General features: G+C 50.5%; 1 protein-coding gene across 14 annotated transcripts in view; it reads left to right on the top strand.

Moving 5' to 3' along the window:
- SMARCA4 (SWI/SNF related, matrix associated, actin dependent regulator of chromatin, subfamily a, member 4) overlaps nt 1-27,586 on the top strand; it is a 92,807-nt gene that overhangs the window by 7,725 nt on the left and 57,496 nt on the right. For 5 of the 14 annotated variants that reach the window (XM_032251741.1, XM_032251744.1, XM_032251750.1 and 2 more), the window contains exons 2-13: nt 10,416-10,668; nt 11,404-11,536; nt 12,293-12,697; nt 13,026-13,124; nt 13,751-14,009; nt 15,125-15,251; nt 16,907-17,080; nt 18,668-18,841; nt 20,053-20,220; nt 20,333-20,383; nt 26,907-27,037; nt 27,217-27,274. In XM_032251741.1, coding sequence (XP_032107632.1) covers nt 10,447-10,668; nt 11,404-11,536; nt 12,293-12,697; nt 13,026-13,124; nt 13,751-14,009; nt 15,125-15,251; nt 16,907-17,080; nt 18,668-18,841; nt 20,053-20,220; nt 20,333-20,383; nt 26,907-27,037; nt 27,217-27,274 — 2,001 coding nt within the window. In that variant the 5' untranslated portion in view covers nt 10,416-10,446. Of the gene's footprint in view, nt 1-10,415; nt 10,669-11,403; nt 11,537-12,292; nt 12,698-13,025; nt 13,125-13,750; nt 14,010-15,124; nt 15,252-16,906; nt 17,081-18,667; nt 18,842-20,052; nt 20,221-20,332; nt 20,384-26,906; nt 27,038-27,216; nt 27,275-27,586 lie in introns of those variants that run through there. The other 9 variants (XM_032251751.1, XM_032251749.1, XM_032251752.1 and 6 more) reach the window with 3 other exon arrangements.

Genomic DNA, 27,586 nt, shown 5'->3' with positions numbered 1-27,586 from the left:
AAAAGACTCATTCTTGCTCTTGTCTGCTAGACTGGAGTGCAATGGCATGATCACTGCTTCCCAGGCTGAAGCAATTCTCCTGCCTGCCTCAGCCTCCTGAATAGCTGGGATTACAGGTGCCTGCCACCATGCCTGGCTAATTTGTGCATTTTTAGTAGAGGGCGTTGGCTATGCTGGTCTCAAACTCCTGACCTCAGGTGATCCACCTGCCTTAGCCTCCCAAAGTGCTGGGATTACAGGCCTGAGCCCCCATGCCTGGCCCGATAGGTGTATTTTTAAAATTCATAATGTGCCCCGTTTGATCACAGATGAGTTCTATTCTTGTGAGGTGATTTAGAGTGGGGCCCCTAAATAGCCCAGGATGGGGCTGGTCACCAGAAGGACCAAGTGGTTAGAGGGTGGTGTATGCAGAAGGGGCATTGAAGCTCTGTGCGCTGCCTTCTGCCCCAGTGCCCTTCTGCATCTCTCCCATCTGGTAGACCCTGAGTCGTATCCCTTATAATAAGCCATTAATGGGAAGTGAAATGCCTGTCTTAGTTCTGTGAGCTGCTTTAGCAAGTCAGTCAAACCGAAGAGGGGGTTGTGGGAATTCCTGATTTATAGCTGGCTGGGCAGAAGTACTGGAGGCTGGGATGTGCACATGGCATTTGCAGTGGGAGCAGTCTTGTGAGACAGAGCTCTTCTTTTTCCTTTAGAGACAAAGTCTCACTCTCTCACCCAGGCCGGGAATGCAGTGGTGCAGTCATAGCTCACTGCAGCCTCCAGCTCCTGGACTCATGCCATCCTCCTGAGTAGCTGGGATTACAGGTGTGCACCACTGCCAGGTTTAGCTAATTTTTACATTTTTTGTAGAGAAGGGTGCTATGCTTCCAAGGCTGCTTTCAAACTCTTGGCTTCAGGCAATACTCCCACCTTGGCCTCCCCTAAAGTGCTGTGGTTACAGATGTGAGCCCACTGAACCTGGCCAATAACGTTCTTAACTTGTTGGAGATAGAGTTTGAATTGAGTTAAATTGTAGGACACCCAACTGGTGTTTGGAGACTTGGAGAATTGCTTAGGAAAGACCCATGCGTCTGGTCACAGAAGTGCCCTCTGTTGTGAAACTATAGTAGAAGGAAACTGGTTTTCCCTGAGTTGGTGTCAAAGTGCTGTGTGAGAGTGTAGAGAAACGGAGCGTGTTTTCCCACCCTCCCTGCTCCAGTCACACTGGCTGACTTGGTGTGCCTTGGAATATGCCAAGCCCAATCCCACCCCACGGCCTTTGCCCTTGCTGTTCCTCTGTGGTAAACAACCACATGATGGCCATGTCACTGCAGATCTCTGTTCAGATGTCTCCGTCGCTGAGGTGGTCCCAGGCCACTGTTGAAAGATGCCTCTCATCTGTTAACCTTGTGAATTCTGCTTGATTCATTTTATAGCACTTCCACCTTCTGCGTGACATTCTGTCTTTTTTTTCTTTAAAACAGAGTCTTGCTCTGTCACCCAGCGGTGAGTGCAGTGGTGCAATCATAGCTTATGGCAGCTTTGACCTCCTGGGCTGAAACAATCCTCCCACCTCAGCCTCCCAAGTAGCTGGGACTACAGCTGCATGCCAGCTAATTTTTGTAGTTTTAGTAGAGAAAGCGTTTTGCCATGTTGCCCAGGCTGGCGTCGAATTCCTGGCCTCAAGTGATTCACCTGCTTCAACCTCCCAAAGTGCTGGGATTACAGGCGTGAGCCACCGTGCCCACCTGAGTACTTTATTTTTTTTGCAGGGGGACGGAGTTTTGCTCTTGTTCAGGCTAGAGTCCAATGATGTGATCTTGGCTCACTGCAACTTCCACCTCCTGGTTTCAAGTGATTCTGCTTCTCCTGCCTCTCAGCCTCCTGAGTAGCTAGGATTATAGGCACCCACCAGCATGCCTGGCTAATTTTTGTATTTTAATAGACATGGGGTTTCTTTTTCTTTTTTTTTTGACGTGGAATCTTGCTCTGTTGCCCAGGATGGAGTGCAATGGCACAATCTCTGCTCACTACAACCTCTGCCTCCTGGGTTGAAGTGATTCTCCTGCTTCAGCGTCCCAAGTAGCTGGGACTACAGGTGGGTGCCATCATGCTTGGCTAATGTTTTGTATTTTCAGTAAAGATGGGGTTTCACCAGGTTTGTCAGGCTGGTCTTGAACTCCTGAGCTCATGATCTGCCTGCCTTGGCCTCCCAGCGTGCTGGGATTACAAGCATGAGCCACTGCGCTTGGCCAAGATGGGGTTTCCCCATGTTGGCCAGGCTGGTCTCGAATTCCTGACTTCAGGCGATCCACCTGCCTCAGCCTCCCAAAGTGCTAGGATTACAGGCATGAGCCACTGTGCCAGGCCCTGAATACTTGTTTATAACACTTCCACTTTCTTTCTTTTTTTTTTTTTTTTTTGAGACGGAGTTTCACTCATGTTACCCAGGCTGGAGTGCAATGGCGCGATCTCAGCTCACCGCAACCTCCGCCTCCTGGGTTCAGGCAATTCCCCTGCCTCAGCCTCCTGAGTAGCTGGGATTACAGGCACGCGCCACCATGCCCAGCTAATTTTTTGTAGTTTTAGTAGAGACGGGGTTTCACCATGTTGACCAGGATGGTCTCGATCTCTTGACCTCGTGATCCACCCGCCTCGGCCTCCCAAAGTGCTGGGATTACAGGCTTGCGCCACCGTGCCCGGCCAACACTTCTGCTTTCTATGTGACATTGTATCGTATTTGTTTCTGTCACTCTGCTGTCTGCTCCACCAGGAAGGAACTATGTTGTTCCCTGCTAAATGCTCGTTATTTGGAAACTCTTTGGTGAAGTCAAAGAGTTAGTATTCGGGGGTAGTCATCAGTAAGTCCTAGCTGTGGCAGTGGGGAGGGCCTGTCATGAGTGACACTGGGCAGGTATGAATTCTGCATCTCCCTGCCCACTCTTGGCCTTTGCGTGCCCCTGTCGTGGGGATCCTCTTGCCCTCTCCACACAATGTCACTCATCATGATCAGTGTTGCGTATCTAGCTGATAACACAGCAGACCCGGTAGTGGCTCAGGACATCCATCTGGTAGGCCTTGGCCAGCGTAAAAGAAAGAATGGGGCTACTGGTGTTCCAGAAGGAGCATGGGTCAGGACGACTTGTGACACTTGATGCAGTTACTTGAAGTTGTGTGTTTCTGCTGGGTCACATTGTTACAAGTAGTTGTGGTCAGAAGAGCTTGAAAAACATCCATCTAATGGATAGGATAGCATTTGTAGGCTTGCAGTGTAGACACCACAGGTTCCTGAGGGGTTAGAGGGCACTCCCTTAAGGCAGAGAACTGTCCTGGTTGCCTTTAGGTCATTTGGGTAGGTGCTTTTAAGTGGTTTCAAGTGAATGAAAATAAAAAGGGGGGAAATTTCAGCCAATAAACTGATACATAATTTCCATTGCTAAGAGTAATACTTTGTAACAATTTGGCACTTGTGCCTTATAGGTGGAACTGAGAAGACATTGTAACTTTTCACCCTAATATGATTTGGTTTCTGAAATGTATTCCCTTTTAAATGTAGGGCAGGGCTTTGCTACTTAATTATATTCCAAGTAAAATGGCCACAGAGCAGTCTCTTTGGAGAAGTGCCATTGCTGTCAGGAGTTTTCTACAGGTTCTCTAAGACCACAGATATCCCATTGCGTACATAATTTTGGGGTTCACAGATGAGTGCCCTGCACCATCAGGTCAGATGGAGAAGGTTTTCTTATAGACCACTGAGGAGAACATTTTGTTTTGTAGTTCACACATAGTAAATGGGGCTGGTTCTGCAGAAGCCATCCTACCCATTGCAGCTGATCCACTGAGACCCCCACCATAGCCTGGTTCTCATGTTATATCTGCTGCTGAAATGTGTCCATGAACAAATTTCCCCAAGCCCCCCAAAACAAAATAGCAGATATCCTGGGGCCAAATGTAAATACAATGCTGGTTTCTCAGGCAAGATGGAAAAAACCACCGTAATTCCAATAAACAGATTTCAAAGGGATCCCATCTTGGCTTAGCAACCTGCCCTGCCTGGGGCTGGTCACCGCAGTGCTTTTGATTCATAAGACAAAAGCTAGGGATGGCATGAAAGAAGAGACCAGACCTCTTGTCTTCCTCAAGTAGTCTGGTTCCACATTTGAATGTCAACAGATGTTTTTCTATTTTAGTGATAATTTTGATGAAGTTGAAAGTAATGAGAATACGATAGTCCTCACATCCTTTGACCTTTCTCTTTTATTTCCACAAAGACACTTCCTGGGCATCTCTTGTGGGTATTTATTTCATGGGTATTTTTCTGATTTAGGCTTTTTTTTTTTTAAAAGTTTTTTTTTTTTTTAAATATGGATATGAAAAGTAATAGATGGCTATTGTAAAAAATAAAAACAAAAAGCACCAGACATCTGTGATGTGGAAAGTGTAAGTTCCTTGTCACATGCCATCAGAGAGAGCTACTGGGTGTGCCGACAGCAGTTTGGTGAATGTTTTCTTCTTTTTTTTTTTTTTTTAATACGGAGTTTCGCTGTTGTTACCCAGACTGGAGTGCAATGGCACGATCTCGGCTCACCGTAACCTCCGCCTCCTGGGTTCAAGCAGTTCTCATGCCTCAGCCTCCCGAGTAGCTGGGACTACAGGCACGCACCATCATGCCCAGCTAATTTTTGTATTTTTAGTAGAGATGAGGTTTCACCTTGTTGGCCAGGATGGTCTCGATCTCTTGACTTCGTGATCCACCCGCCTCGGCCTCCCAAAGTGCTAGGATTATAGGCGTGAGCCACCGCACCTGGCCTGGTGAATGTTTTCTTTGGGGTAACTTCTATGCATGGATTAACGTGCGCATATGTGTATGTATATATATGTATGTGTGTATATATACATATATATATATATATATATATTTTTTTTTTTTTTTTTGACCGAGTCTTGTTCTATTGCCCAGGCTGGAGAGCTGTAGTGCTATCTTGGTTCATTACAACCTCTGCCTCTTGGGTTCAAGTGATTCTCCTGCCTCCGCCTTCCAGACAGCTGTGGTTACCAGTGTACACCACAGTGCCCAGCTGATTTTTTTGTTTTTGTAGAGATGGGGTTTCACCATTTTGGCCAGGCTGGTCTCGAACTCCTGGACTCAGGTGATCCGCTTGCTTCAGCCTCTGAAAGTGCTGGGATTATAGCTGTGAGCCACCACTTCCGGCCAACATGCATATGTTGTTATTCTTTCTTTTTTTTTTTTGAGACAGGATTTCACTATGTCGCTTAGGTTGGAATGCAGTGGCATGATCTCGGCTCACTGCAACCTTTGCCTCCTGGTTCAAGCAATTCTTGTGTCTCAGCCTCCCAGTAGCTGGGACTATAGGCGCATACCACCATGCCTGGCTAATTTTTGTATTTTTAGTAGAGATGGGGTTTCACTACATTGGCCAAGCTGGTCTTGAACTCTTGGCCTCAAGTGATCTGCCTGCCTCGGCCTCCCAAAGTGCTGGGATTATAAGCAGTAGCCAGCACACCCGGCTTCAATTCTTGTTTAATGGTGCCAAGACTTCTGTAGCATGGATTGTGTGGGGGTTCTGATTGCTGGCTTCTTGAGGAGCTTCTCAAGAAAAATTGAGGTAATATGGCCATGCCACTTTCAGACTCTTTGGGCCAGGGAACCGGAGAGCTTATTTTCATCACCCGTCCTCCTGGACGGGTTTGACTGTTTTAGCTTTCAACTTTTAGATTCTTCTGCCAGAGTAGTTTCACTTCCGGTCATTCCTTCTGGCCGCTGCCCTGGATTCCCAGGCTCTGTTTTTTCCTTGTGGAGGCCCCGGCAGCGCCATATCCAAGGGCTGCACACATCTGGATTTGGCTCCCACACACATGTAACTATTCTTGCCCTTTTGGCCCCTGAATCCCCTTGTCCTTCGCTTTTTCTGCCTGAGTAGGTGTGGCCTCCTGGTCTGTGATGGATTTCAGTGCTACGTGAATTTCCCCTGCTAGTGACTTACCACTGAGGGCCCCTTGCAAGAGTCTAAGCGGCACTGTGTAAGACACCTTAGGGATAACCTTTGGGGACCCAAGGACTTTGCTGAAAATGCCAAATCCTTAGTGCCTGTATAGAAAGGTAGGGATGATTAGTGATGGAGGAAGGAGGGGTGGAGAGAGGGGTGTTCCTTGTCCTTAGACCCCTTTCCTGGCCATGCTTGTTCGGCCCTCCTATGTAGACATCTTGCTGGAGCACGGTGACACCTGGCCCCACACCCCATCCAGCTCTCTACAGGGCTGGGCTTACCCAGCCATTTAGGAAGGGTCAGCTGGCCAGGAGGAGTTTAATTGGCTGAGACCAATATCAGGATTATGGCTGTGGGAGCAAGGAGGGATAAGAGATGTTTGCCTGTCAGACACAGTGGCTTAGGCCAGGTGTCGTGGCTCATGCCTGTAATCCTAGCACTTTGGGAGGTTGAGGTGGGTGAATCGCTTGAGCCCAGGTGTTTGAGACCAGCCTGGGCAACATGGCAAGACCTCATTTCTACAAAGAAATGCAAAAATTAGCTGGCATAGTGGCACAAGCCTGTAGTCCCAGCTACTCGGGAGGTTGAGGCAGGAGGATCATTTGAGCCCAGGAGTTCAAGAATCAGTGAGGTGTGATGGTGCCATTGTACTCCAGCCCGGGAGACAGAGGGAGACCCTGTATCCAAAAAAAAAAAAAAAAAAAAGTGGGCTGGGCATGGTAGCTCACGCCTGTAATCTTGGCACTTTGGGAGGCCAAGGCGAATTGCCTGAGCTCGGGAGTTTGAGACCAGCCTGGGCAACACAATGAAACCTTGTGGTGTGCGGCTGTAGTCCCAGCTACTCAGGAGGCTGATGCAGGAGAATCGCTTGAACCCAGGAGGCAGAGGTTGCAGTGAGCCAAGATCGCATCACTGCCCTCCAGCCTGGGCCGACACAGCAGCTCACCGTCTCCAAAACAAACAGTGTAGGCAGCCGCCGAAATCTGTGTGCATTGATTGCCAGGGTGGGTGCGTCATGGATGACAGCAGGCCCTCGATTGCGCCTAGGGGCTTGCTGCTCTCCAGCCAGCTGCTTCTGCCTGGTACGTCCCCAAGAGGGAAAGCCAGTCTTTTGTTCCTGAACACTGCGGGGCAGGAGTGTTACTGGAGGTTTGTGCTGGGGGAGGCTGATGTAGAACATGAGCCCTCAGGAGTGTAATTCATTTCATGGTTCAGCTTTTTTTTTTTTTTTTTTTTTCTTTTTTTTTGAGACGGAGTCTTGCTCCGTCGCCCAGGCTGGAATGCAGTGGTGAGTGGTGTGATCTTGGCTCACTGCAACCTCTGCCTCCCAGGTTCAATCAATTCTCCTACCTCAGCCTGCTGAGTAGCTGGGATTACAGGTATGCACCACCATACCTGGCTAATTTTTGTTGTTTTTTTCAGTAGAGACGTGGTTTCACCATGTTGACCAGGCTGGTGTTGAACTTCTCACTTCAAGTGATCCACCTGCTTCGGCCTCCCAAAATTCTGGGATTATAGGCATGAGCCACCATGTGGCCAATGTCCACTTTTAAAATGTAAAAGTATCAGCCAGGCGTGTTGGCTCATACCTGTAATCTCAGCACTTTGGGAGGCCGAGGTGGGCAGATCACAAGGTCAGGAGTTTGAGACCAGCCTGGCCAACATGGTGAAACCCCATCTCTGCTAAAAAAAAAAAAAAAAAAAAGCCAGGTAAACCAGGTATTGTGATGTATGCCTGTAATCCCAGCTACTTGGGAAACTGAGGCAGGATAGTTGCCTGAACCTAGGAGGGGAAGGTTGCAGTGAGTTGAGATCATGCCACTGTACTCCAGCTTGGATGATGGAATGAGACTCTGTCTCTAAATAAGTAAATAAATAAATAGATGTCTGAGTGTCCAGTAAGTGTATGGAAAGGTGCTCAGTGCCGTTAGCTGTGAGGGACATGCAAATGAAGACCATAAGAAGATGTGATTGGACATTCACCAGAATGTTAAAAATTGTAAGGACTGACAGCAGCAAGTGTTGGGGTTGATGAAGAGCAACTGGAATGCTGTCCCTGTTTGGATGGTGGGACCGTGTGTGTAGATTATACAGCTAGTTTGGAAGCCTCGCAAAGCTAAGCTTATGCCTCCCTTATGACCACCAGTTTCATTCTTGGACATCCAAGGAAAACCAATGCCTGTGTCCACCAAACGACCCTCATAGCAGCTGGATTTGTGCTGGCCAGAACCTGGTAGAATACAATGTCTATGAGAATGCTCAGTTTAAAAGAATAGATGCCTCTTCCAGACATGGTGACTCTGTGTGATTGTCTTTTTTTTTTTTTTGGAGCCAGGTCTTTCTCTGTTAACCAAGATCATGACTCACTGCAGCCTTGATCTCCTGGGCCCAAGCAGTTCTTCCCCCTCAGATTCTGCCGTACTAGCTAATTAAAAAACAAAACACAACTCTGTAGAGACGGGGTCTTGCTATGTTGCCTAGGCTGGTCTTGAACTCCTGGGCTTAAGCAATCCTCCTGCCTCTGCCTCCCAAAGTGCTGGGATTATAGATGTGACCCACTGCACCCAACATTAGATTATTTATATATCACATAATATATAATAGGCATGACTCACCACACCCATCATTTTATTGGAAGTTCAGTAACAAGCGAAAGGAAGCTACAGTGACAGTTAATATAGTGATTTCCCTGGGAGAGTGGTATTGACTAGGAGGGGCCCTAGTCAGTACCACCAAGGGTGCCTTCTGGCATGTCAGGAAGGGTGTGTCTGATACAGCAAGCTGTTCACCTGTGATTCTGTGATCAGGGCACGTACAAGTCAACGAGAGTAAATAGAATCACATGCTGTTCCCCTCAGTACTGAGCTGAGGTCATTGAGTTGCACCACAGCTGTGCACTGCAGTGCTGCTGGTCGGCCAGTGCTTGTTCAAGCACAGGCAACAGCAACTTCATCGAGTGCTTTGTCATTGGGGATGGCTTTGCATCATGCTGCTGGGGATGAGTTTGCATCATGCCAGGCTGTTTGGATCCCCTTTACTGTCATTCTGCACATGTCTGAGCTTTCTATCCAGAAATGAATTTGCGGATGGTGGTGGCACCTGCATTCCTACATCACTGTAGCCTGACTGTTCAGAGGCAGGATTTTCAGGAGCCAAGGCCATTCTAAAAAGCCTCTTGTGAAACTCCATTCTTCTAAATAGCAAACTTGCCTTATTCAAGTACAGCTTTTTTTTTTTTTTTTTTTTTTTTTTGAGATGGAGTCTCACTTGGTCATCCAGGCTGGAATGCACTGGCTCTATGTCAGCTCACTGCAACCTCCGTCTCCTGGGTTCAAGCAGTTCTCCTGCCTCAGTGTCCTGAGTAGCTGGGACTATAGGTGCTTGCCCCGACACCTGGCTAATGTTTTGTATTTTTAGTAGAGATGGGGTTTCATCGTGTTAGTCAAGAGTCAAGCTGGTCTCTAGCTTCTGACCTTGTGATCCCTCCCCACCCACCCGTCCCTCCGGCCTCCCAGAGTGCTGGGATTACTGGCGTGAGCCACTGCACCTGGCCCAAAATGTTCTTTTGAGGCAGCGTCATCAGTGCATTCTGTGTAATGCAGTTAGTGCTGCTGTGTGTCAGAGTGTTCCTGGAGGCTGTGATGGCATCCCACGGTTGGATGGAAGGGAGGGGGAAGGAGTGCTAATGCTGAGTGTAAGGTATGATTAGGAGATCCAGGTATGGTGGCACATATCTGTAATCTCAGCTACTGTACTCAGGAGGGTGAGGCATGAGAATCGCTTGAATCACAGGGGTGGAGGTTGCAGTGAGCAGAGATCACGTTACTCACTATACTCCAGCCTGGGCAACAGAGTTTCTTTTTGAGACTCTGTCTCAAAAAAAAAAGGTACAATGAGGAGAGCTTTAATTTCAGCCACTTCCCAGTGTACGCTGGTTGGCTTGCCCACCTTTACAGAGGGAAAAGATGGTTTGCCTTCAATGACCTGGATATTTTTTTCACTACTAAAAATACAAAAATTAGCTGGGCGTGGTGGTGTGTGCCTGTAATCCTAGTTACTCAGGAGGCTGAGGCTGGAGAATGGCTTGAACCTGGGAGACAGGTTGCAGTGAGCTGAGATCACGCCATTGCTCTCCAGCCTGGACAACGAGAGCGAAATTCCATCTCAAAACAAACAAACAAAAAATACAAAGTTTTTCCTTTTTTTGAGATAGTTTCAAGTCAATATAGACTGTGATCTTGTGTGCCTGAGATGTAGCACTTCCTCTTAGAGTGGTCATGGAGAAAAGGTTCAGGCAGTTGGGGTGGAAGGTGCTGGCTTCTTGTTGGATGGAGATTGTGATGTGACTGTGTGATTGTCCCCTGCTGTCCCTGTGCTGCCTCGCCCTTGGTAGTGACCCCCAGACTGACGGGGACTTTATTCCAGCAGGAGGTCACTATCTGCTGCTCCTGTGAAGATGTCCACTCCAGACCCACCCCTGGGCGGAACTCCTCGGCCGGGTCCTTCCCCAGGCCCTGGCCCTTCCCCTGGAGCCATGCTGGGCCCTAGCCCGGGTCCCTCACCGGGCTCCGCCCACAGCATGATGGGGCCCAGCCCAGGGCCCCCCTCAGCAGGACACCCCATCCCCACCCAGGGGCCTGGAGGGTACCCTCAGGACAACATGCACCAGATGCACAAGGTAGGGAGCCCCTTGCGCCTACGACCCCTGCCCCCTAGGGCTGCAGGCAGCCTCTGGACCGAGGCCTTTACTCGGAGGCCAGGGAGGAAGCCTTCTTGTTGGATGTGGCCTGCCTTGGCTCAGCCCCCACCCCAGGACCCACTGCCGTGAACAGAGGGGTCAGCTCGTCGGACCCCCACCCTGTGCTGGCACATGTTCTGGGCCTGAGCAGCACATCCTGGCCCCCAAGGGTACCTGCCCCACCATTTCCCGCTCCCTTGCTTTCTGCGTGGGAAATTTGGGAATAGCACTCCAAAGTTTTCTTTTGGTAATGAAGAACAACATCCAAATTCCTAAAAAGGCTTTTAGCCACGTTGTCTCCCACGTTCTGGCTGTGGGGCTCACCTGTGCAGCTCGCAGAGCCGAGCAGTTGGTACCCTTTGCCCCAAGGCGTGTCCCTCAGCCATTCTCCTTACCACTCATTGGGGCCAAGGGGGGCCTTCAGCCAGCGAGTCGGAGAAGCCGCTTTAAGGGGCCCCAGGAGGTCCTGGGTGGTAGAAGATGAGGATTAGCTGACCACAGACTCTCAGGTGCTCACGCTTCACTGGGCAACATTATTTTGTGTATCTATCTTGGAGCCAAGCCACTTAGTCATGCTGGGGATGGGGGAGATGCACACTGTCGTCGGGTGGCTTAGCTGAGCCACCACCTCCTGTTCCACATGTTGACCCTGCCTTGTCATTGTCCCTCTCACAGCCCATGGAGTCCATGCACGAGAAGGGCATGTCGGACGACCCACGCTACAACCAGATGAAAGGAATGGGGATGCGGTCGGGCGGCCACGCTGGGATGGGGCCCCCGCCCAGCCCCATGGACCAGCACTCGCAAGGTACCCAATTGCGTCCCTTCCTGTCTTGTGTTTGCCACACACCAGAGTCCTCAGATCATTTTCCTCCCCTGGGTTCCCATTGATGGATTCAGGGAGTGCCTAGGCTGATGTAGTGGGTGAGTGGCCCACCATAGAGGGCTGTCTGGCGTGGTGTGGCTGGTGCTCTGTTCTGATCACCTTGTCTTGGAGCAGCCCCAGAAGGGCCAATACTGATTGTGGGGCAGACCATGTTTAGCATGGGGGATAGAGGAGGGCTGTGCAGAGCAGCAGCCTGTGCCACCTGGGTGCTTACTGGAAATATAGATTCCTGGGCCTGCGGCTCTGTTTAATGAGTCCAGTAGGTGCCTTTTCTGTACGAGGGCAATTGAGAAGTGATATGGTAAGTGAATTGCCAAGCCCTTGCTGTCATCAGGTGGGAAGCTCAGGGGCTCCACTGGGAGTGGAAGTGTTGGGGGTGGGCCCGAGGATGTGCACCCCGTCTGTGTGCAGGCAGGCGGAGGCTGGGAGAGAGCCCTGATTTCATGTTCAGGTTCTTGACATTAACCAGCAGCCCTACTGAGATGTGGGCCAAGCCAAACCCACCATGCAGGTGCTGGGCCTCCAGCGCATGCCCTCCAGGCGCCCCTGGTTGACTCAAGAGAAGGAAGCCATTTGACTGTGTCCTATCTCAGAGTAGGAGCTGGTGTAGGGGGAAGAGGTTGTAAAAATTACAGATGTTTGCTGCCGAGTGACCAGTGGGTTGGCCTTTCTCTGCAGGTTACCCCTCGCCCCTGGGTGGCTCTGAGCATGCCTCTAGTCCAGTTCCAGCCAGTGGCCCATCTTCAGGTCCCCAGATGTCTTCCGGCCCAGGAGGGGCCCCACTGGATGGTGCCGACCCCCAGGCCTTGGGGCAGCAGAACCGGGGCCCAACCCCATTTAACCAGAACCAGCTGCACCAGCTCAGAGCTCAGATCATGGCCTACAAGATGCTGGCCAGGGGGCAGCCCCTCCCTGACCACCTGCAGATGGCCGTGCAGGGCAAGCGGCCGATGCCTGGGATGCAGCAGCAGATGCCAACGCTACCTCCACCCTCGGTGTCCGCTACAGGACCCGGCCCTGGCCCTGGCCCTGGCCCCGGCCCGGGTCCTGGCCCGGCACCACCAAATTACAGCAGGCCTCATGGTAAGGCTGGCTCTCCTGGCCCTCAGGTGTCTGAGAACGAATGGCTGGGGTGTGGGTGGTGGGGTGGACAGACCTGGGCTCCGCTGCCAACTGGCTTCCCCACTTTGGGATTACATGGGGCCCATGCTGCACTTCCGGTGCTTGGGTGCAGGAGGTGGCGGCTGTCCTGCTACATGCTGCTTTCCCAGCTCCCCATTCCCCTGGGGGAGCTTGTTGATAGGGCATATCTGCTGTGTCCCCTGGAGCCAGGGCTGCCCACCAGGGCTGGGCGTGGGCATAAACCCGGGATGCACTGTTTTCTGTTTTGTTTGTTTCTCCCTATGTGTAGGTATGGGAGGGCCGAACATGCCCCCACCAGGACCCTCAGGTGTGCCCCCTGGGATGCCGGGCCAGCCTCCTGGAGGGCCCCCCAAGCCCTGGCCTGAAGGTGAGCTCCTTCCTCTCTGGTGGTGCACCCATGTCACAAGCTTGGGTGACACAGGCCTTGAGATGAGCCCCAGCAGAGAGAAAAGGCTGAGGGTGGTCAGGCCGAACTGCATCCTGTACTTTTCTTGTGGCCATCCCTGGGTCTCCCCTGTATCCAATCATTGCCCAGAGGCCTTCGTTTCATCCCCTCCTCTGACAGTTGGTGGCCTTCCCCGAGTCCCTGAGCCTTGTCAATGTAGTTGCTCAGTAAGTACTGCAGGCTCCCATTGGTTGGGCAGTGGTACTCATTACCTGCCCTCTTGGAGCCTGAGGTTTAGCGATGGACTCTGAAGGCAAGTTGCTTCCATTGGATTTAGCTGGTACTAGAAGAAGGTGACAGGAAATGCTGCTGTAGGTCCAGGCAGAACAAAAAAGCCTTGGGGGCGTGGGGCTGGGTGCAGCGGAGGGTTTGAGGGGTGAGGCTGAGATCTGGAGGAGGTTGGAGCCCAAGGTGGGTGTGAGGACACCCCTGGGTGAGAGGTGGGAGATGGGTGGGGTGGGGCCTGGAGCAAGCAGCAGCTTTCTGTTTCCAGCCCAGGATGGGCCCCAGAGCGCAGCATGATACCCTGGCTTCTTGCTTCTTCCCAGGACCCATGGCAAATGCTGCTGCCCCCACGAGCACCCCCCAGAAGCTGATCCCCCCTCAGCCAACAGGCCGCCCTTCCCCTGCGCCCCCTGCTGTCCCACCTGCCGCCTCGCCTGTGATGCCACCCCAGACCCAGTCCCCCGGGCAGCCGGCCCAACCTGCGCCCATGGTGCCGCTCCACCAGAAGCAGAGCCGCATCACCCCCATCCAGAAGCCTCGGGGCCTCGACCCTGTGGAGATCCTGCAGGAGCGCGAGTACAGGTGAGGGCGCAGTCCCACTTCCCAAGGTCATTCCCTTCGGTCTGCCATGTACCCCTAGGGAAGCCACTCAACTTCCTCCCCAACCCTGGGAAATAGTGCCCTGTGCCCACCACTGCCACTTGGCCTGTACCTCCTTCCTCACCTCCCTGCTCCCACCTTGGCTGCAGTCTGTTTCCCACACAGCAGTTTGATTTCTCTTTTTATGATCGATGAACATCAGATCTACTCCCTGGATTCAAACCTGACTGTAGCCTCCAATTGTCTGCCCAATAAGCTTTCCAAAACTTAATGTCCACTCCTGCCCAGCATCCTTCCTCACCCACCCTACTCTCTCTGTTCTTCTTTTCATTTATTTAACAAGTTAGGCTTGTTCCTGCCCTAGGACCTTTGCACAGGTTGTGCATGGCTCCTTCTGCCCATTCAGGCCTCATTGCTGGGGTTCCCTCTTCATAGAGGCCCTTCCTGTCACTTCCAGCCACTCTCTGGAATTGCAGTGGATATTTTATTTTTTTATCTCCTTTATGGCTGGCTTTTTCTAATGAGACTGAAAGCTCCTCGAGACCAACAAACAGCCTTATTTGTCTTGTTTAGTGGCCCTGCACTCAAAATGGTCCCTGGCATACAGTTGGTGCTCAATGAGTATATGCAGAAAGACTGATTAAGAGGATCCTCCCACATAACCTTCCCGTGTAACCTTCGTGACCTTCAGATCAAGCCTGTAAGGTCACTCCGAGGGGTCTCCTGAGTATTGAGATGAGAACACTGAGGTGCGCAGGTGAAGTCGGTTCCCACAGCCCCGTGTCTCATCACGCCAGGGCTGGGTGGAAACCCTGGCCCACCTGATGCAGGGCCTGGCTCACACCGCTGAAAAGCCATGACCTGGCCGCCCCTATCAGGAATCTTCTTTGCTGCCCTTGGAGCCCCAGTCCTGAGGAGTCCCCTGGGTTGCCTCCCTCTCTGCTCTGCCCTACGGCCAGCATCCTATTCTGTGGTGTCTCTTGCCTTGTGACCGGTGCCTGCTTCCCCTCGAGAGACAGGCCCCTGCAGCCCCAGCTGTAACCAGTTGGCCTAGCAAGCCTCTCACTGCCTGTACTCCTTCTCGTCCTTGCTCCCAGGCTGCAGGCTCGCATCGCACACCGAATTCAGGAACTTGAAAACCTTCCCGGGTCCCTGGCCGGGGATTTGCGAACCAAAGCGACCATTGAGCTCAAGGCCCTCAGGCTGCTGAACTTCCAGAGGCAGGTGGGTGCCGGCACAGCTTCGGCTTTCAGAAAAGGGCCCTTGTTACCAGCACTGCTGCTAAGCCTCCAAGTTCAGCTTGCCTGGCTAGTATTACATGTACCTGGGCTGTGAAAAGCAGCTGTGGCCACCCATCGGCGTTCACTCACTGCACAGCCTTCCTCTCGTGGCGTGCACAGTGGTGGGGGCGTGGACCTTGCTACCCTAAAGCACTTGCTTCCTTGAACCAGGAGACTCGCATGAGTCTTTTTCTTTTCTTTTTTCTTTCTTTCTTTCTTTTTTTTTTTTTTTTTTTTTTTGAGACAGTCTCACTCTGTCGCCCAGGCTGGAGTGCAATGATAATGATCTCCACTCACTGCAGCCTCCGTCTCCCAGGATCAAGCAGTTCTCCTGCCTCAGTCTCCCAAGTAGCTAGGATTACAAGTGTGTACCACCATACCCGGCTGATTTTTATATTTTTAGTGGAGATGAAGTTTTACCATGTTGGCCAAGCTGGTCAATACTCCTGAACTCAAGTGATCTGCCTGCCTTGGTCCCCCAAAGTGGTGGGATTACAGGCATGAGCCACTGCACTGGGCCCTACACGGGTCTATTTTTGAGGGTGCTATACTTTTTTTTTTTTTTGAGATAGGGTCTCACTCTAGCTCAGGTTGGAGTGCAGTGGAGAGATCACATCTCACTGCACACTCAACCTCCCAGGCTCTGGTCATTGTCTTGCCTCAGCCTCCCGAGTAGCTGGGCCTATAGGCATGTACCATTACACCTGGCTAATTTTCTTGTTTTTGGAACAGGGTCTCACTCTGCTGCCCAGGGTGGAGTGTAGTGATGCTATCTCGGTTCACTGCAGTTTTTCCTCCAAGGTTCAAGTGATTTTCCTGTTTCAGTCACCAAGTATCTGGGACCACAAGAGTGGGGCACCATGCCGGGCTGATTTTTTTTTTTTTTTTTTTTTTTTTTTGAGAGAGAGAGTCTTACTCTATCGCCCAGGCTGAAGTGCAGTGGTGCGATCTTAGGTCATTGCAACCCCTGCCTTCCGGGTTCAAGTGATTCTGCCCCCTCAGCCTCCCATGTAGCTGGGATTACATGCATGCACCACCATGCCTGGCTATTTTTTGTATTTTTAGCAGAGACAGGGTTTTGTCATGTTGCCCAGGCTGGTCTCAAAACTCCTGAGCTCAAAAGTGCTGGGATTACAGGCATGAGCCACTCTTCCCGGCCACCTGGTTAATTTTTCTTTTTGTTTTTGTAGAGATGAGGTCTCTCCATATTGTCCAGGTTGATCTCAAACTCCTGGGCTCAAGCGACCCTCCCACCTTGGCCTTCCAGAGTGTTGGGATTACTGATGTTAAGTCACCATGCCCAGCCAAGGGTGCTGTACTTCTGAATGACTCCTAAGAGGCTGTATGTGGGGTGGAGGGGAGGCAAGCTGAAGGTCCGAAAGGACCCCCTGGCTGGGTGTCCAGAAATGATCACCTTCTGTCCTGTGCTCGCCCTGCCTGGGGGCACCTACTAGGTGTCCCCTGCACACATGGGCTGGCTGTGTAAGGCACTTACAAGGCTCCTTTAGCGATGTAGTGTGTGATGTCACCATGTGTGTTCATTATTGTGGGTGCCGCAGAGCCGTGTAGAGAGCAAGCTTGTCCTCTTCCCTCCTACAGCTCCGCCAGGAAGTGGTGGTGTGCATGCGGAGGGACACGGCGCTCGAGACGGCCCTCAATGCCAAGGCCTACAAGCGCAGCAAGCGCCAGTCCCTGCGTGAGGCCCGCATCACTGAGAAGCTGGAGAAGCAGCAGAAGATAGAGCAGGAGCGCAAGCGCCGGCAGAAGCACCAGGTACACCCGGGCAGCCCCAAGACCCTGCAGCCCGCCCACCTGGCCACCTGGCCGCCTGGCTTGTCCCAGCGGTTGCCCTGGGGCTGTGTTCGCTTTGTTCCTAAACATGCTGCTTGCCTCTCCTTTTGCTCATCGTAACAGTATTCTAGGCACTGGGAGCGTATTGGTGTAAAAACCCAATGGTAGGGAGAACACAGACAGTGATGAAATCCATGCTTGGCACATCTGGAAGGTGATAGGGCGCAAAGAAAAGTCAAGCCGGGATAGAGAAAAGGAAAGGGCTGTTGTAGACATGATGTTGGGGCAATTCTCTCTTTTGGAGGTAACATCTGGGCAGAGCCCCAAGGGAGGGAGCCGCACACGTGTAGGCAAAGAACTTTCCAGGGAAAGGGAAAGGTGCGAGGGCCCTAGGCTCGAACATGCCTGTGTCTTTAATGGAAAGCGAGGACCTGCGTGTAGCCAGAGTAGATTGAGTAGCAGGGAGAACTGGAGGCAGGAGGGCAGGGAGGTGACGGGCAGGTGATGCAGGGCCTTATGAGCTGCAGGGAGGGCTTTCACTGTGAGTGCCACAGAGGGTTCTGGGCTTTGTAGGGACTGATGTGACTCAGGGTTTCACAAGATGAATTGATGAGATGAAAGTTTTGAAGTCTAAAATCAGTTAAGGATTTGGGCATGATGGTGCTTATTTTGGTCATTTATATATTTTGTAAAGATTTTCTACAGTTAATATCTATTACTAGTATACTGTAAAATAATCTAGAAAATCAACACAGCAATCTCTGTTAACATTTGTGTTTTTTTGTTTTTTTGAGATGGAGTATTGCTCTATTACCCAGGTTGAAGTGCAGTGGTGCAGTTTTGGCTCGCTGCAGCTTTTTTTGTATTTTTAGTGGAGATGGGCTTTCACCATGTTGGTCAGGCCGGTTTTGAACTCCTGACCTCAATTGTCTGCCTTGGCCTCTCCTAAGTGCTAGGATTACAGTGCAATGGCGCGATCTCGGCCCACTGCAACCTCTGCCCTGGTTCAAGTGATTCTCCTGCCTCAGCCTCTGAGTACCTGGGATTACATTTGCGTGCCACCACACCTGGCTAATTTTTGTATTTTTAGTAGAGACAAGGTTTTACCATGTTAGCCAGACTGGTCTCAAACTCCTGACCTCAGGCATTCTGCCTGCCTCAGCCTCCAAAAGTGATATTCTAGGTTTTTTTTTTTTTTGAGACGGAGTTTCACTCACGTTACCCAGGCTAGAGTGCAATGGCGCGATCTCAGCTCACTGCAACCTGCGCCTTCTGGGTTCAGGCAATTCTCCTGCCTCAGCCTCCTGAGTAGCTGGGATTACAGGCACGCACCACCATGCCCAGCTAATTTTTTGTATTTTTAGTAGAGACGGGGTTTCACCATGTTGACCAGGATGGTCTCGAGCTCTTGACCTCGTGATCCACCCGCCTCGGCCTCCCAAAGTGCTGGGATTACAGGCTTGAGCCACTGTGCCCGGCCCGATATTCTAGGTTTTAAACAAGCCTTGTGGGGAGACATGTTCCCCTTGCTGCTGAGTGGTCAGCCTTCTCTTTCGTGTGTTCCTGCAGGAATACCTCAATAGCATTCTCCAGCATGCCAAGGATTTCAAGGAATATCACAGATCGGTCACAGGCAAAATTCAGAAGCTCACCAAGGCAGTGGCCACTTACCACGCCAACACGGAGCGGGAGCAGAAGAAAGAGAATGAGCGGATCGAGAAGGAGCGCATGCGGAGGCTCATGGTATGGTCCACCTTCTTGATGTGTGTCCTTCTACACATGTACCTGGTGTTGTGGGCTCCAGGGATTGCTCGCCCAGGGTTACCTCAAGGCATTTCACAGCTTGGAGTTAGAGGTGGGGCGGAGGGAAAGAGCAGGCATAGACTTGGGAGTCAGTCCTGGGCTCGGATCTTTTTATCTTTGCTGATCCCTCTGACCATCAGAGTGACTGTGACCTGAGGCCACTTGGCCATCTCCTCTGCCTTCTCTGGAAAGTGCAAGTGGTGCCCCCTCCTCTGGTTCTGTAAAAGCCACAGGTGGTGCAATCCAGCTCCCCCACTGCTAGGATAAACATCTCTGAGTATTTGTGGCCAAGTCGCTGGCTGGACAGATATTGGCAGCATGCTCTGGGACAGGCACTGCTCTGTGTGTGGGGGATACAGAAGAGAGCAGGATACTTTCCTGCCCTTGTTGGGGCTCCTGCTTGTGCTTGAGGGGGAGATACTCAAATGAAACAGAGTAGTGGATGGTGACAGCTGAAGTGAGGAGGGTGAAGTGGATAATGGTGAGGGACAGGGTAGTAAGTGAAGGCCTCAGAACAGAGGCCCCGAAGGGTGGCCCTGATGCACAAATGCAGAGAGGCAGGAGAGGAACCCGAGGCAGTGGGGAACAAAGACTGAGGTGGCAGGCAGCCACGTACCAGGGACAGCCGGTAACCCTGGGCTCCCAGAACAGCGTCATGTTGGAGGAAGTGAGGTCAGAGCTCACAGGGTCAGGTGGGACGTGGGACATTTCAGACCATTGGGAGAACTCTGGATTGAATTCTGATCATGAAGGGGAGCCCCACCTGAGAGGGTTTTGGCCGTGGGATGACGTGATCTAATGTATTCTTAGAAAGTTGGGGCTTGCTGTGTGCATTATTGAGAGGGATGTGTCTTGGACTTGGTGGAGAGAAGGCTTTGGATTTGGGGTGTGTTTCGTGGGCAGAGAGGACAGGACTGGCTCATGGCCTCTGTAAATGGCTCCTGGCGGGATTGTCTGCCTAGCAGGTGCCCTTGGTAGGTTTTGAGGAAATGGTTCCTGAATGGGGAGTCGATTGCTGTGTGAAGGGCCGGCGGCACGCCACCCGCATGAGCCACGCACGCTTTCAGTGCCCCTCGGGGTTTGCCAGCTGTGGGTGTTCACAGACCTGCACGTTGCACCACCACACTGCCGTAACCCCCACGCTTCTGTAGGCTGAAGATGAGGAGGGGTACCGCAAGCTCATCGACCAGAAGAAGGACAAGCGCCTGGCCTACCTCTTGCAGCAGACAGACGAGTATGTGGCTAACCTCACAGAGCTGGTGCGGCAGCACAAGGCCGCTCAGGTCGCCAAGGAGAAAAAGAAGAAAAAGAAAAAGAAGGTGTGTTGGGCCTGACATGGTGCCTGCTTCAGAGTGGGTTGGGGGCGGCCATCTTCGCCTGTGTAGCCTCCACCTGGCGGATCAGGGCCTGATCGTGTCTCTCTATTTCTAGAAGGCAGAAAATGCAGAAGGACAGACACCTGCTATTGGGCCGGATGGTGAGGTGAGGAAGCAGGATTTCTTGTGGAAGTACCAACCCAGCCCCGAGGCTTTGGTTTGTTTCAAACTTTAAAACCTGTATTCTTTTAAAATGATGAACAACGATATATGATGGTGGTGAGAATCCCAGCGTGTCCTCTGACCCCCATCCCACCCACCCCTCAATCCCACATGCTGTGTTTTCTCCAAGGCCTTTTTCTATGCATTTGATGCATTATTCATCTTTCAGGTTTTACTTTACTGTAATGTCCAACATGCAGGAGAGGCACAAGGACCATCCAGAGATGTCCTGTGTGTTCTTTACCCAGAGTTTCCATTTTCAAGTTTTGTGTGTTGCTTTTTTTTTTTCTTTTTATTGTTATTTCTTATTTGTGTTTTGTTTTGTTTCTTTGAGACAGAGTCTTTCTGTCACCCAGGCTGGACTGCAGTGGCTCACAGCTAGCTAACTGCAGCCTCAACCTCCTGGGCTCAAGTGATCCTACCCTTCCGAGTAGCTGGGACTATAGGCATGCCCCACCACACCCAGCTTTTTGTTTTGTTTTGTTTTGTTTTGTTTTGTTTTTGAGATGGAGTTTTGCTCTTTTGCCCACGCTAGAGTGAAGTGGCGAAATCTCGGCTCTCTGCAGCCTCCATCCCCCGAGTGCAAGCAATTCTCTTGCCTCAGCCTCCTGAGTAGCTGGGATTATAGGCATCCACCACCAAGCCTGGCTGATTTTTGTATTTTTAATAGAGACAGCGTCTCACATTGTTGGCCAGGCTGGTCTCGAACTCCTGACCTCGTATTCCGTCTGCCTCGGCCGCCCAAAGTGCTGGGATTACAGGCATGAGCCACCACGCCCTGCCAGCTTCGATCTTAAATAACTCCTTGTGTGTGTGCGGGGGATCGGGGGGGAGTATGCATAGATAGGGTCTCGCCATGTTTCCCAGGCTGGTCTCGAACTCCTGGGCTCAAGTGATTCTCCCACTTTGGTCTTCCAAAGGCTGTGATTACAGGTGTGAGCCACCATGCTTGTCTTCAGGCCAGTTGTGTCACCCAGTGGCTGTAGATTGTGGTTTGTCTAATGTTCCTTGTGATTAGATTCAGGTTATGTGTCTCTGGCAGGCAGACCTCTACCATGGCCCTGGATCCCTTTCAGGGCATCAGGGAGTGCATGGCATAGGTTCGTAAACAAGGTCACTGGTGATGCTGACTTTGAACCCTTGGTGTCTGCCAAGAGATCCACCACTGTCCAGTTACTGTTTTTTTCTTTTGTACTCAGTAAGCAGGGAGATACTTGAGACTTTGTAACTGTGTTGTAACTCCTCAAAATTCGAGCTCATCCCCCTTTTAGTATCTTTTTTTTTTTTTTTTCCCTGTATCAGTTTTTGCTGTGTTTGTTTCAGGATGATGATTTTTAGTTCCATCATTCCTTCTGCATTGATATATTTGTTTTTCCATAGTAGAAAAAGCTTTCTCTTTACTGCTGTTTGACCTGTGGGCCATGGCCTGCCAACCACTGGTGTAGACTCATGGATTCTTGTTTAGTCGAATGAATGGATTCTAATCCTTTAAAATGATTTCTTTTGGTGATTAAGGTTTAGCCAGTAGTTGCTCCTTGACATTGGCCCCTGTTTGCTTTTGGCGTATGCCTACCATCCCTGCAGCACTTCCTTCCTCACAAGGCTTAGCTTCTGCTTTCCCTGCTGAGCCCCCTGGAGCCAGCCAAGACTCCAGGGAGTCTTGGTTCCCTTTATTTTTTTTTGAGACGGAGTCTCGCTGCATTGCCAGGCTGGAGTGCAGTGGCATGATCTTGGCTCACTGCAACCTCTGCCTTCAGGTTCTAGCGATTCCAGCTGGGACTACAGGTGTGCGCCACCACGCCCAGCTAATTTTTGTATTTTTAGTAGAGACGGGGTTTCATCATGTTGGCCAGGATGGTCTTAATATCTTGACCTTGTGATCTACCCACCTTGGCCTCCCAAAGTACTGGGATTACAGATGGGAGCCACCACGACGGGCCTTTTTTTTTTTTCTTCCAAGACACGGTCTCCTTGTGTCACCTAGGCTGGAGTGTGTGGCTGGTGCGATCATGGGTCACTGTAGCCTCAACCTCCTGGACTGAAGTGATCCTCCCACCTCAGCCTTCTCAATAGCTGTGGCTACAGGCACATGCCACCATGCCTGGCTATGTTTTCTGTATTTTTTGTAGAGACAGGGTTTCGGCATGTTGCCCATGCTGGTCTTGAACTCCTGAGCTCAAGCGATCTGCCTGCCTTAGCCTCCCAAAGTGCTAGGATTGCAGGGATGAGCCACTGTGCCAGCTAGATATCCTTTTATTACAGAATAATATTTAGATGCCAAGATCTGACTTTGAGGGTGCCCCCTTCTAGTGGGACATCATTGCTTCTAGGCCCGCTCAGCAGCCAGATCTGGGAAATAGTTGAGTATCTGCATTATTCCTTGTATATATTAAAACTCTTGTCTGAGCATGGTGGCTCATGCCTGTATTCCCAGTACTTTGGAAGGCCAAAGTGGGAGGATCACTTGAGCCCAGGAGTTTGAGACCAGGGTAGGCAATATGGCAAAACCTTGTCTCTAGAAAATTTTAAAGACCAGGCGTAGTGGCTCATGCCTGTAATCCCAGCACTTTGGGAGGCCAGGGCACGCAGATCACCTGAGGTTGGGAGTTCGAGACCAGCCTGACCAACATGGAGAAACCCCATCTCTACTAAAAATATAAAAAATTAGCTGGGCGTGATGCTGCATGCCTGTAATCCCAGCTACTCGGGAGGCTGAGGCAGGAGAATTTGCTTGAACCTGGGAGGTGGAGGTTGTGGTGAGCTGAGATTGCACCATTGTACTCCTGCCTGGGCAACAAGATTGAAACTGTCTCAAAAAAAAAAAAAAAAAAAACCAAAAATTTAAAAAATTTTGGTTTAGCTGGATGTAGTGGCATGCATTTGTGGTCCCAGCTATTCGGGAGGCTGAGGTGGGAGGATCACTTGAGTCCAAGAGTTTGAGGCTGCAGTGAGCTGTGATCTCACCATTGCACTCCTGCCTGGTCAAGACAGTGAGACCCTATCTCAAAAAAAATCTTGAGGTTATACTGACACCTCCCAATTTTAATCCAACAGCACAGGGTTAATTTTATCCTTTCCCCCATTCTGTAATTCTAAAATCAGGAACCTGATTTCCATTAGCAGCAATAGGGTTACTTATCTGCTCCATACTAGAATACATGGAAAGTACATTCCACAGTGCTAATGGGCACCTCTATGCAGAAGCCTCCTAGCTAGAGTCCAGTGTTTAATAGAGTTCCTCCACCCCAGGGTATATGGTCCAAATACTGTGTTCAGAAGTTTTTGGGGCTGCATGCGGTGGCTCACGCCTGTAATCTCAGCACTTTGGGAGGCCAAGGAGGGTGGATCACCTGAGGTCAAGAGTTCAAGACCAGCCTGGCTAACATAGTGAAACCCCATCTCTACTAAAAGATACAAAAAATTAGCCGAGCATGGTGATGCACACCTTGTACTCCCAGCTACTTGGGAGGCTGAGGCAGGAGAATCCCTTGAACCTGGGAGGTGGAGGTTGCAGTGAGTCAGGTTCACAGCCACTGCGCTCCAGCCTGGGTGACAGAGACAGATTCTGTCTCAAAAAAAGAAGTTACTTGGGGCCAGTCGTGGTGGCTCACACCTGTAATCCCAGCAGTTTGGGATGCTGAGGTGGGTGGATCGCTTGAGCCCAGGAGTTTGTAAACAGCCTGAGCAATGTAGTGAAACCTTATCTCTACAAAAAATTGGCTAGGCTTGGTGGCACACACCTGTCGTTCCAGCTACTTGAAAGGCTGAGGTGGGAGGATCACTTGAGCCCAGGAGGTCCAGGATGCAGTGTATTGCATTTCTATTACTGCACTCCAGCCTGGGGAGCTTTTTGTTATTATTACTTCAGACAGGGTCTCTGTCAGCCAGTTCTGTGTCACAGTTCTAGAGCCATCTGGAGGACTCAAGAAAAATGTCATGAAGTGGGAGAGTGCAGCTCAGGAACTTGTGCTCAGTCCTGCTGTGGCTGCTCATCCTGTTAGAGTTGATAACAGGCACTGACACTTGCTGCTGGTGGTGGATTTTCCTTGTTCTCAGCCAGTGGTACTCAGCCTCTGTTGTATGTTCTAGTCACCTGGGGAGCGCTCTGTTATTGTTATTACTATCATTTGAGACAGGGTGTCTTTCTCTCTCTCTGTTGCCCAGGCTGGAGTCCAGTGGTGAGGTCATGGTTTACAACATCCTCGACATCCTGGGCTCAAGTGATCCTCCAGGGAGCTTTTTCTAAGTAGTAGCAGGGTGTGAAGTCATGTGCCTGTAGTTGCAGCTGCTCGGGAGGCTGAGATGGGAGGATTGCTAGAGTCCAGAAATTCAAGGCCAGCCTGGGCAACATAGGGAGACTCTGTCTCTACAAAAAATAAAATAATTTCCTGGGCATGGTGTTGTGTACTTGTGGTCTCAGCTGCTTGGGAGCCAGAGGTAAGAGGATCACTTGAGCCTGGGGTTTTGTTTTTTTTTTTTTTTTGAGATGGAGTTTCACTCTTGTTATCCAGGCTGGAGTGCAATGGCGCGATCTCGGCTCACCGCAACCTCCGCCTCCTGGGTTCAGGCAATTCTCCTGCCTCAACCTCCTGAGTAGCTGGGATTACAGGCACGCGCCACCATACCCAGCTAATGTTTTGTATTTTTAGTAGAGATGGGGTTTCACCATGTTGACCAGGATGGTCTCGATCTCTTGACCTTATGATCCACCCACCTCGGCCTCCCAAAGTGCTGGGATTACAGACTTGAGCTACTGTGCCCGGCAAGCCTGGGGCTTTGAGACTATGATTACACCTGTGAATGACCAGTATAACGAGCCTGTGTAATATAGTGAGACCTATCTCCAAAAAATATAAAGTAAATTAAAAATTTTAAAAAAGCAAGGATGCTCAAGCCTCACTCCAGAGCAGTTCAATCAGAGTTTTGGGTGTGGGGGAAGCATTTCACAATCAGCATCTTTGACTGCTTCCCCCAGTGATCCCAGAGAGAATGCGGAGTTGAAAGTCCCCAATTGAGGCAGCCTGCAGAGCCCATTGTTGGGGTAAGGGGTTGCTGTGACCCTTTGTGGTGGCTGCTCTGAGAGTGACCTTTAACGTGTAGAGACTGACTGATATCCCTCTACTCTGTGGAAGGCTTTGACAGTGAGTGTAGCAGTTTTGCAGGTAGTTACAAATTTCTGGAAGATAACCAAAATTTAAACCAAGAACTTTGTCCTCATTCTGGAAGTTTTCTCTAGGAAATATAAAAGAATCAATGGGCTGGGCGTGGTGGCTCACGCCTGTAATCCAGGCACTTTGGAGGCCAGGGTGGGTGGATCACCTGAGGTCAGGAGTTCAAGACCAGCCTGACCAACATGGTGAAACCCCATCTAAAAAAAAGAATCAATGAAGGAGGAAATGTTATGTTTATCCATTGAATCTCGACAGTTGGAGTTTCATATTTGTTGCTAAAAGGAACTTATTTTTGAAATATTCCAGTTAGCTTTTTAACAAATAAATGAGGACTCCTGATGAAATCTACAAATAGAGTATAAGTTGGGTAAAATAAAATCAAGACCCAAAGAATGTGAATTAGTATAGCTGTAAGTATAAAAAACAGGGAGAAAGTGGAAACGTCTGAGTCCTTGTTTCTTTTTTTTTTTTTTTTTTTTTTTTTGAGACGGAGTTTCACTCTTGTTACCCAGGCTGGAGTGCAATGGTGCGATCTCGGCTCACCGCAACCTCCGCCTCCTGGGTTCAGGCAATTCTCCTGCCTCAGCCTCCTGAGTAGCTGGGATTACAGGCATGGGCCGCCATGCCCAGCTAATTTTCTGTATTTTTAGTAGAGATGGGGTTTCACCATGTTGACCAGGATGGTCTCGATCTCTTGACCTCGTGATCCACCCGCCTCGGCCTCCCAAAGTGCTGGGATTACAGGCGTGAGCCACCGCGCCCGGCGAGTCCTTGTTTTTTATCCATGGAATTGATCTGGAAGGATGTACAGGAATCGGATACCAGTGGACGCCTCTGAAGAGAAAAACTTAGGCTGGAGAACAGGAGAAGGGGGAGCACCCACGTTATACTCTTCAGTTTTCTTTTAAAAAAAAAGAAAAAAAATGGGTTGGGCATAGTAGTCATGCCTGGAATCCCAACACTTTGTGAAGCCAGGGCAGGTGGATCACATGAAACCAGGAGTTTGAGACCAGCCTGGCCGGAATTTTCAACTGTGTGACTGTCTGGACTGTTTGAAAATTACAATGTACATGTCAGTTACCTTAAACAAGTGCCGCTTAGTCAGGATTCATGGGTTATATATTTTTACTGAATTACTGAATGTACAGTTTGTCCATTGTCACCACCACTGGCCATGTTTGCATGTATTTAGAGATGAGTGTATAGAGTTGAGTGGGCAGTTCCCACCCTGACCTCTGTAAACCGTTGATCTGAAGGCCCTGCAACCTCAATGTCACATGGATGACTCTTTTTTAGCCTCTGGATGAGACCAGCCAGATGAGCGACCTCCCGGTGAAAGTGATCCACGTGGAGAGCGGGAAGATCCTCACGGGCACAGACGCCCCCAAAGCTGGGCAACTGGAGGCCTGGCTGGAAATGAACCCGGGGTGAGTTGGGCCTTTCATTCCAGACAGTTGGGATCCCAAGTCCTCAGTGGGCCTTATTCCAGGAAGGTAGCAGCTAGGGGTGATTTTACTTTTATTTGGATCCCTGGCTGGTTTGCTAGGAAAAGTGAATTCTGCTGGGTCTGAGCCGATTTATATGAAAGCTCTTATATTTTTTCTAGGTATGAGGTAGCTCCGAGGTCTGATAGTGAAGAAAGTGGCTCAGAAGAAGAGGAAGAGGTAAGAGTGCATTTCCTGGCTCTTTCAAAGCTCCCAGTGCCCACTGGCAGTGACTTCCACCCTGTGTGCCGTGACCCTCTTCTGCCCTGGCTTGGCGTCTTGCAGGGCAGGGAATAGCTGAGGCCCAGGCCTGGCTGAAGTTGGTGCTTTAGAGCTGTGTTATCCAGTAGGGCAGCTTTTGGTGACATGTCGCTGTTTCCATTTTAAATTAAATCAGTTGCATTACATTAAAAAAAAAAAAAAAAAACTCAGCTAATTTTTTTTTTATTTTTAGTAGAGATGGGATTCCACCAGGTTGGCCAGGCTGGTCTC

This window comes from Sapajus apella, unplaced genomic scaffold (assembly GCF_009761245.1).
Source record: "Sapajus apella isolate SASKATOON/1434 unplaced genomic scaffold, GSC_monkey_1.0 scaffold77, whole genome shotgun sequence".
NCBI lineage: Eukaryota > Metazoa > Chordata > Mammalia > Primates > Cebidae > Sapajus > Sapajus apella.
Note: the sequence above shows the minus strand (reverse complement) of the source record. Positions and strands in the feature narration are given on the sequence as shown.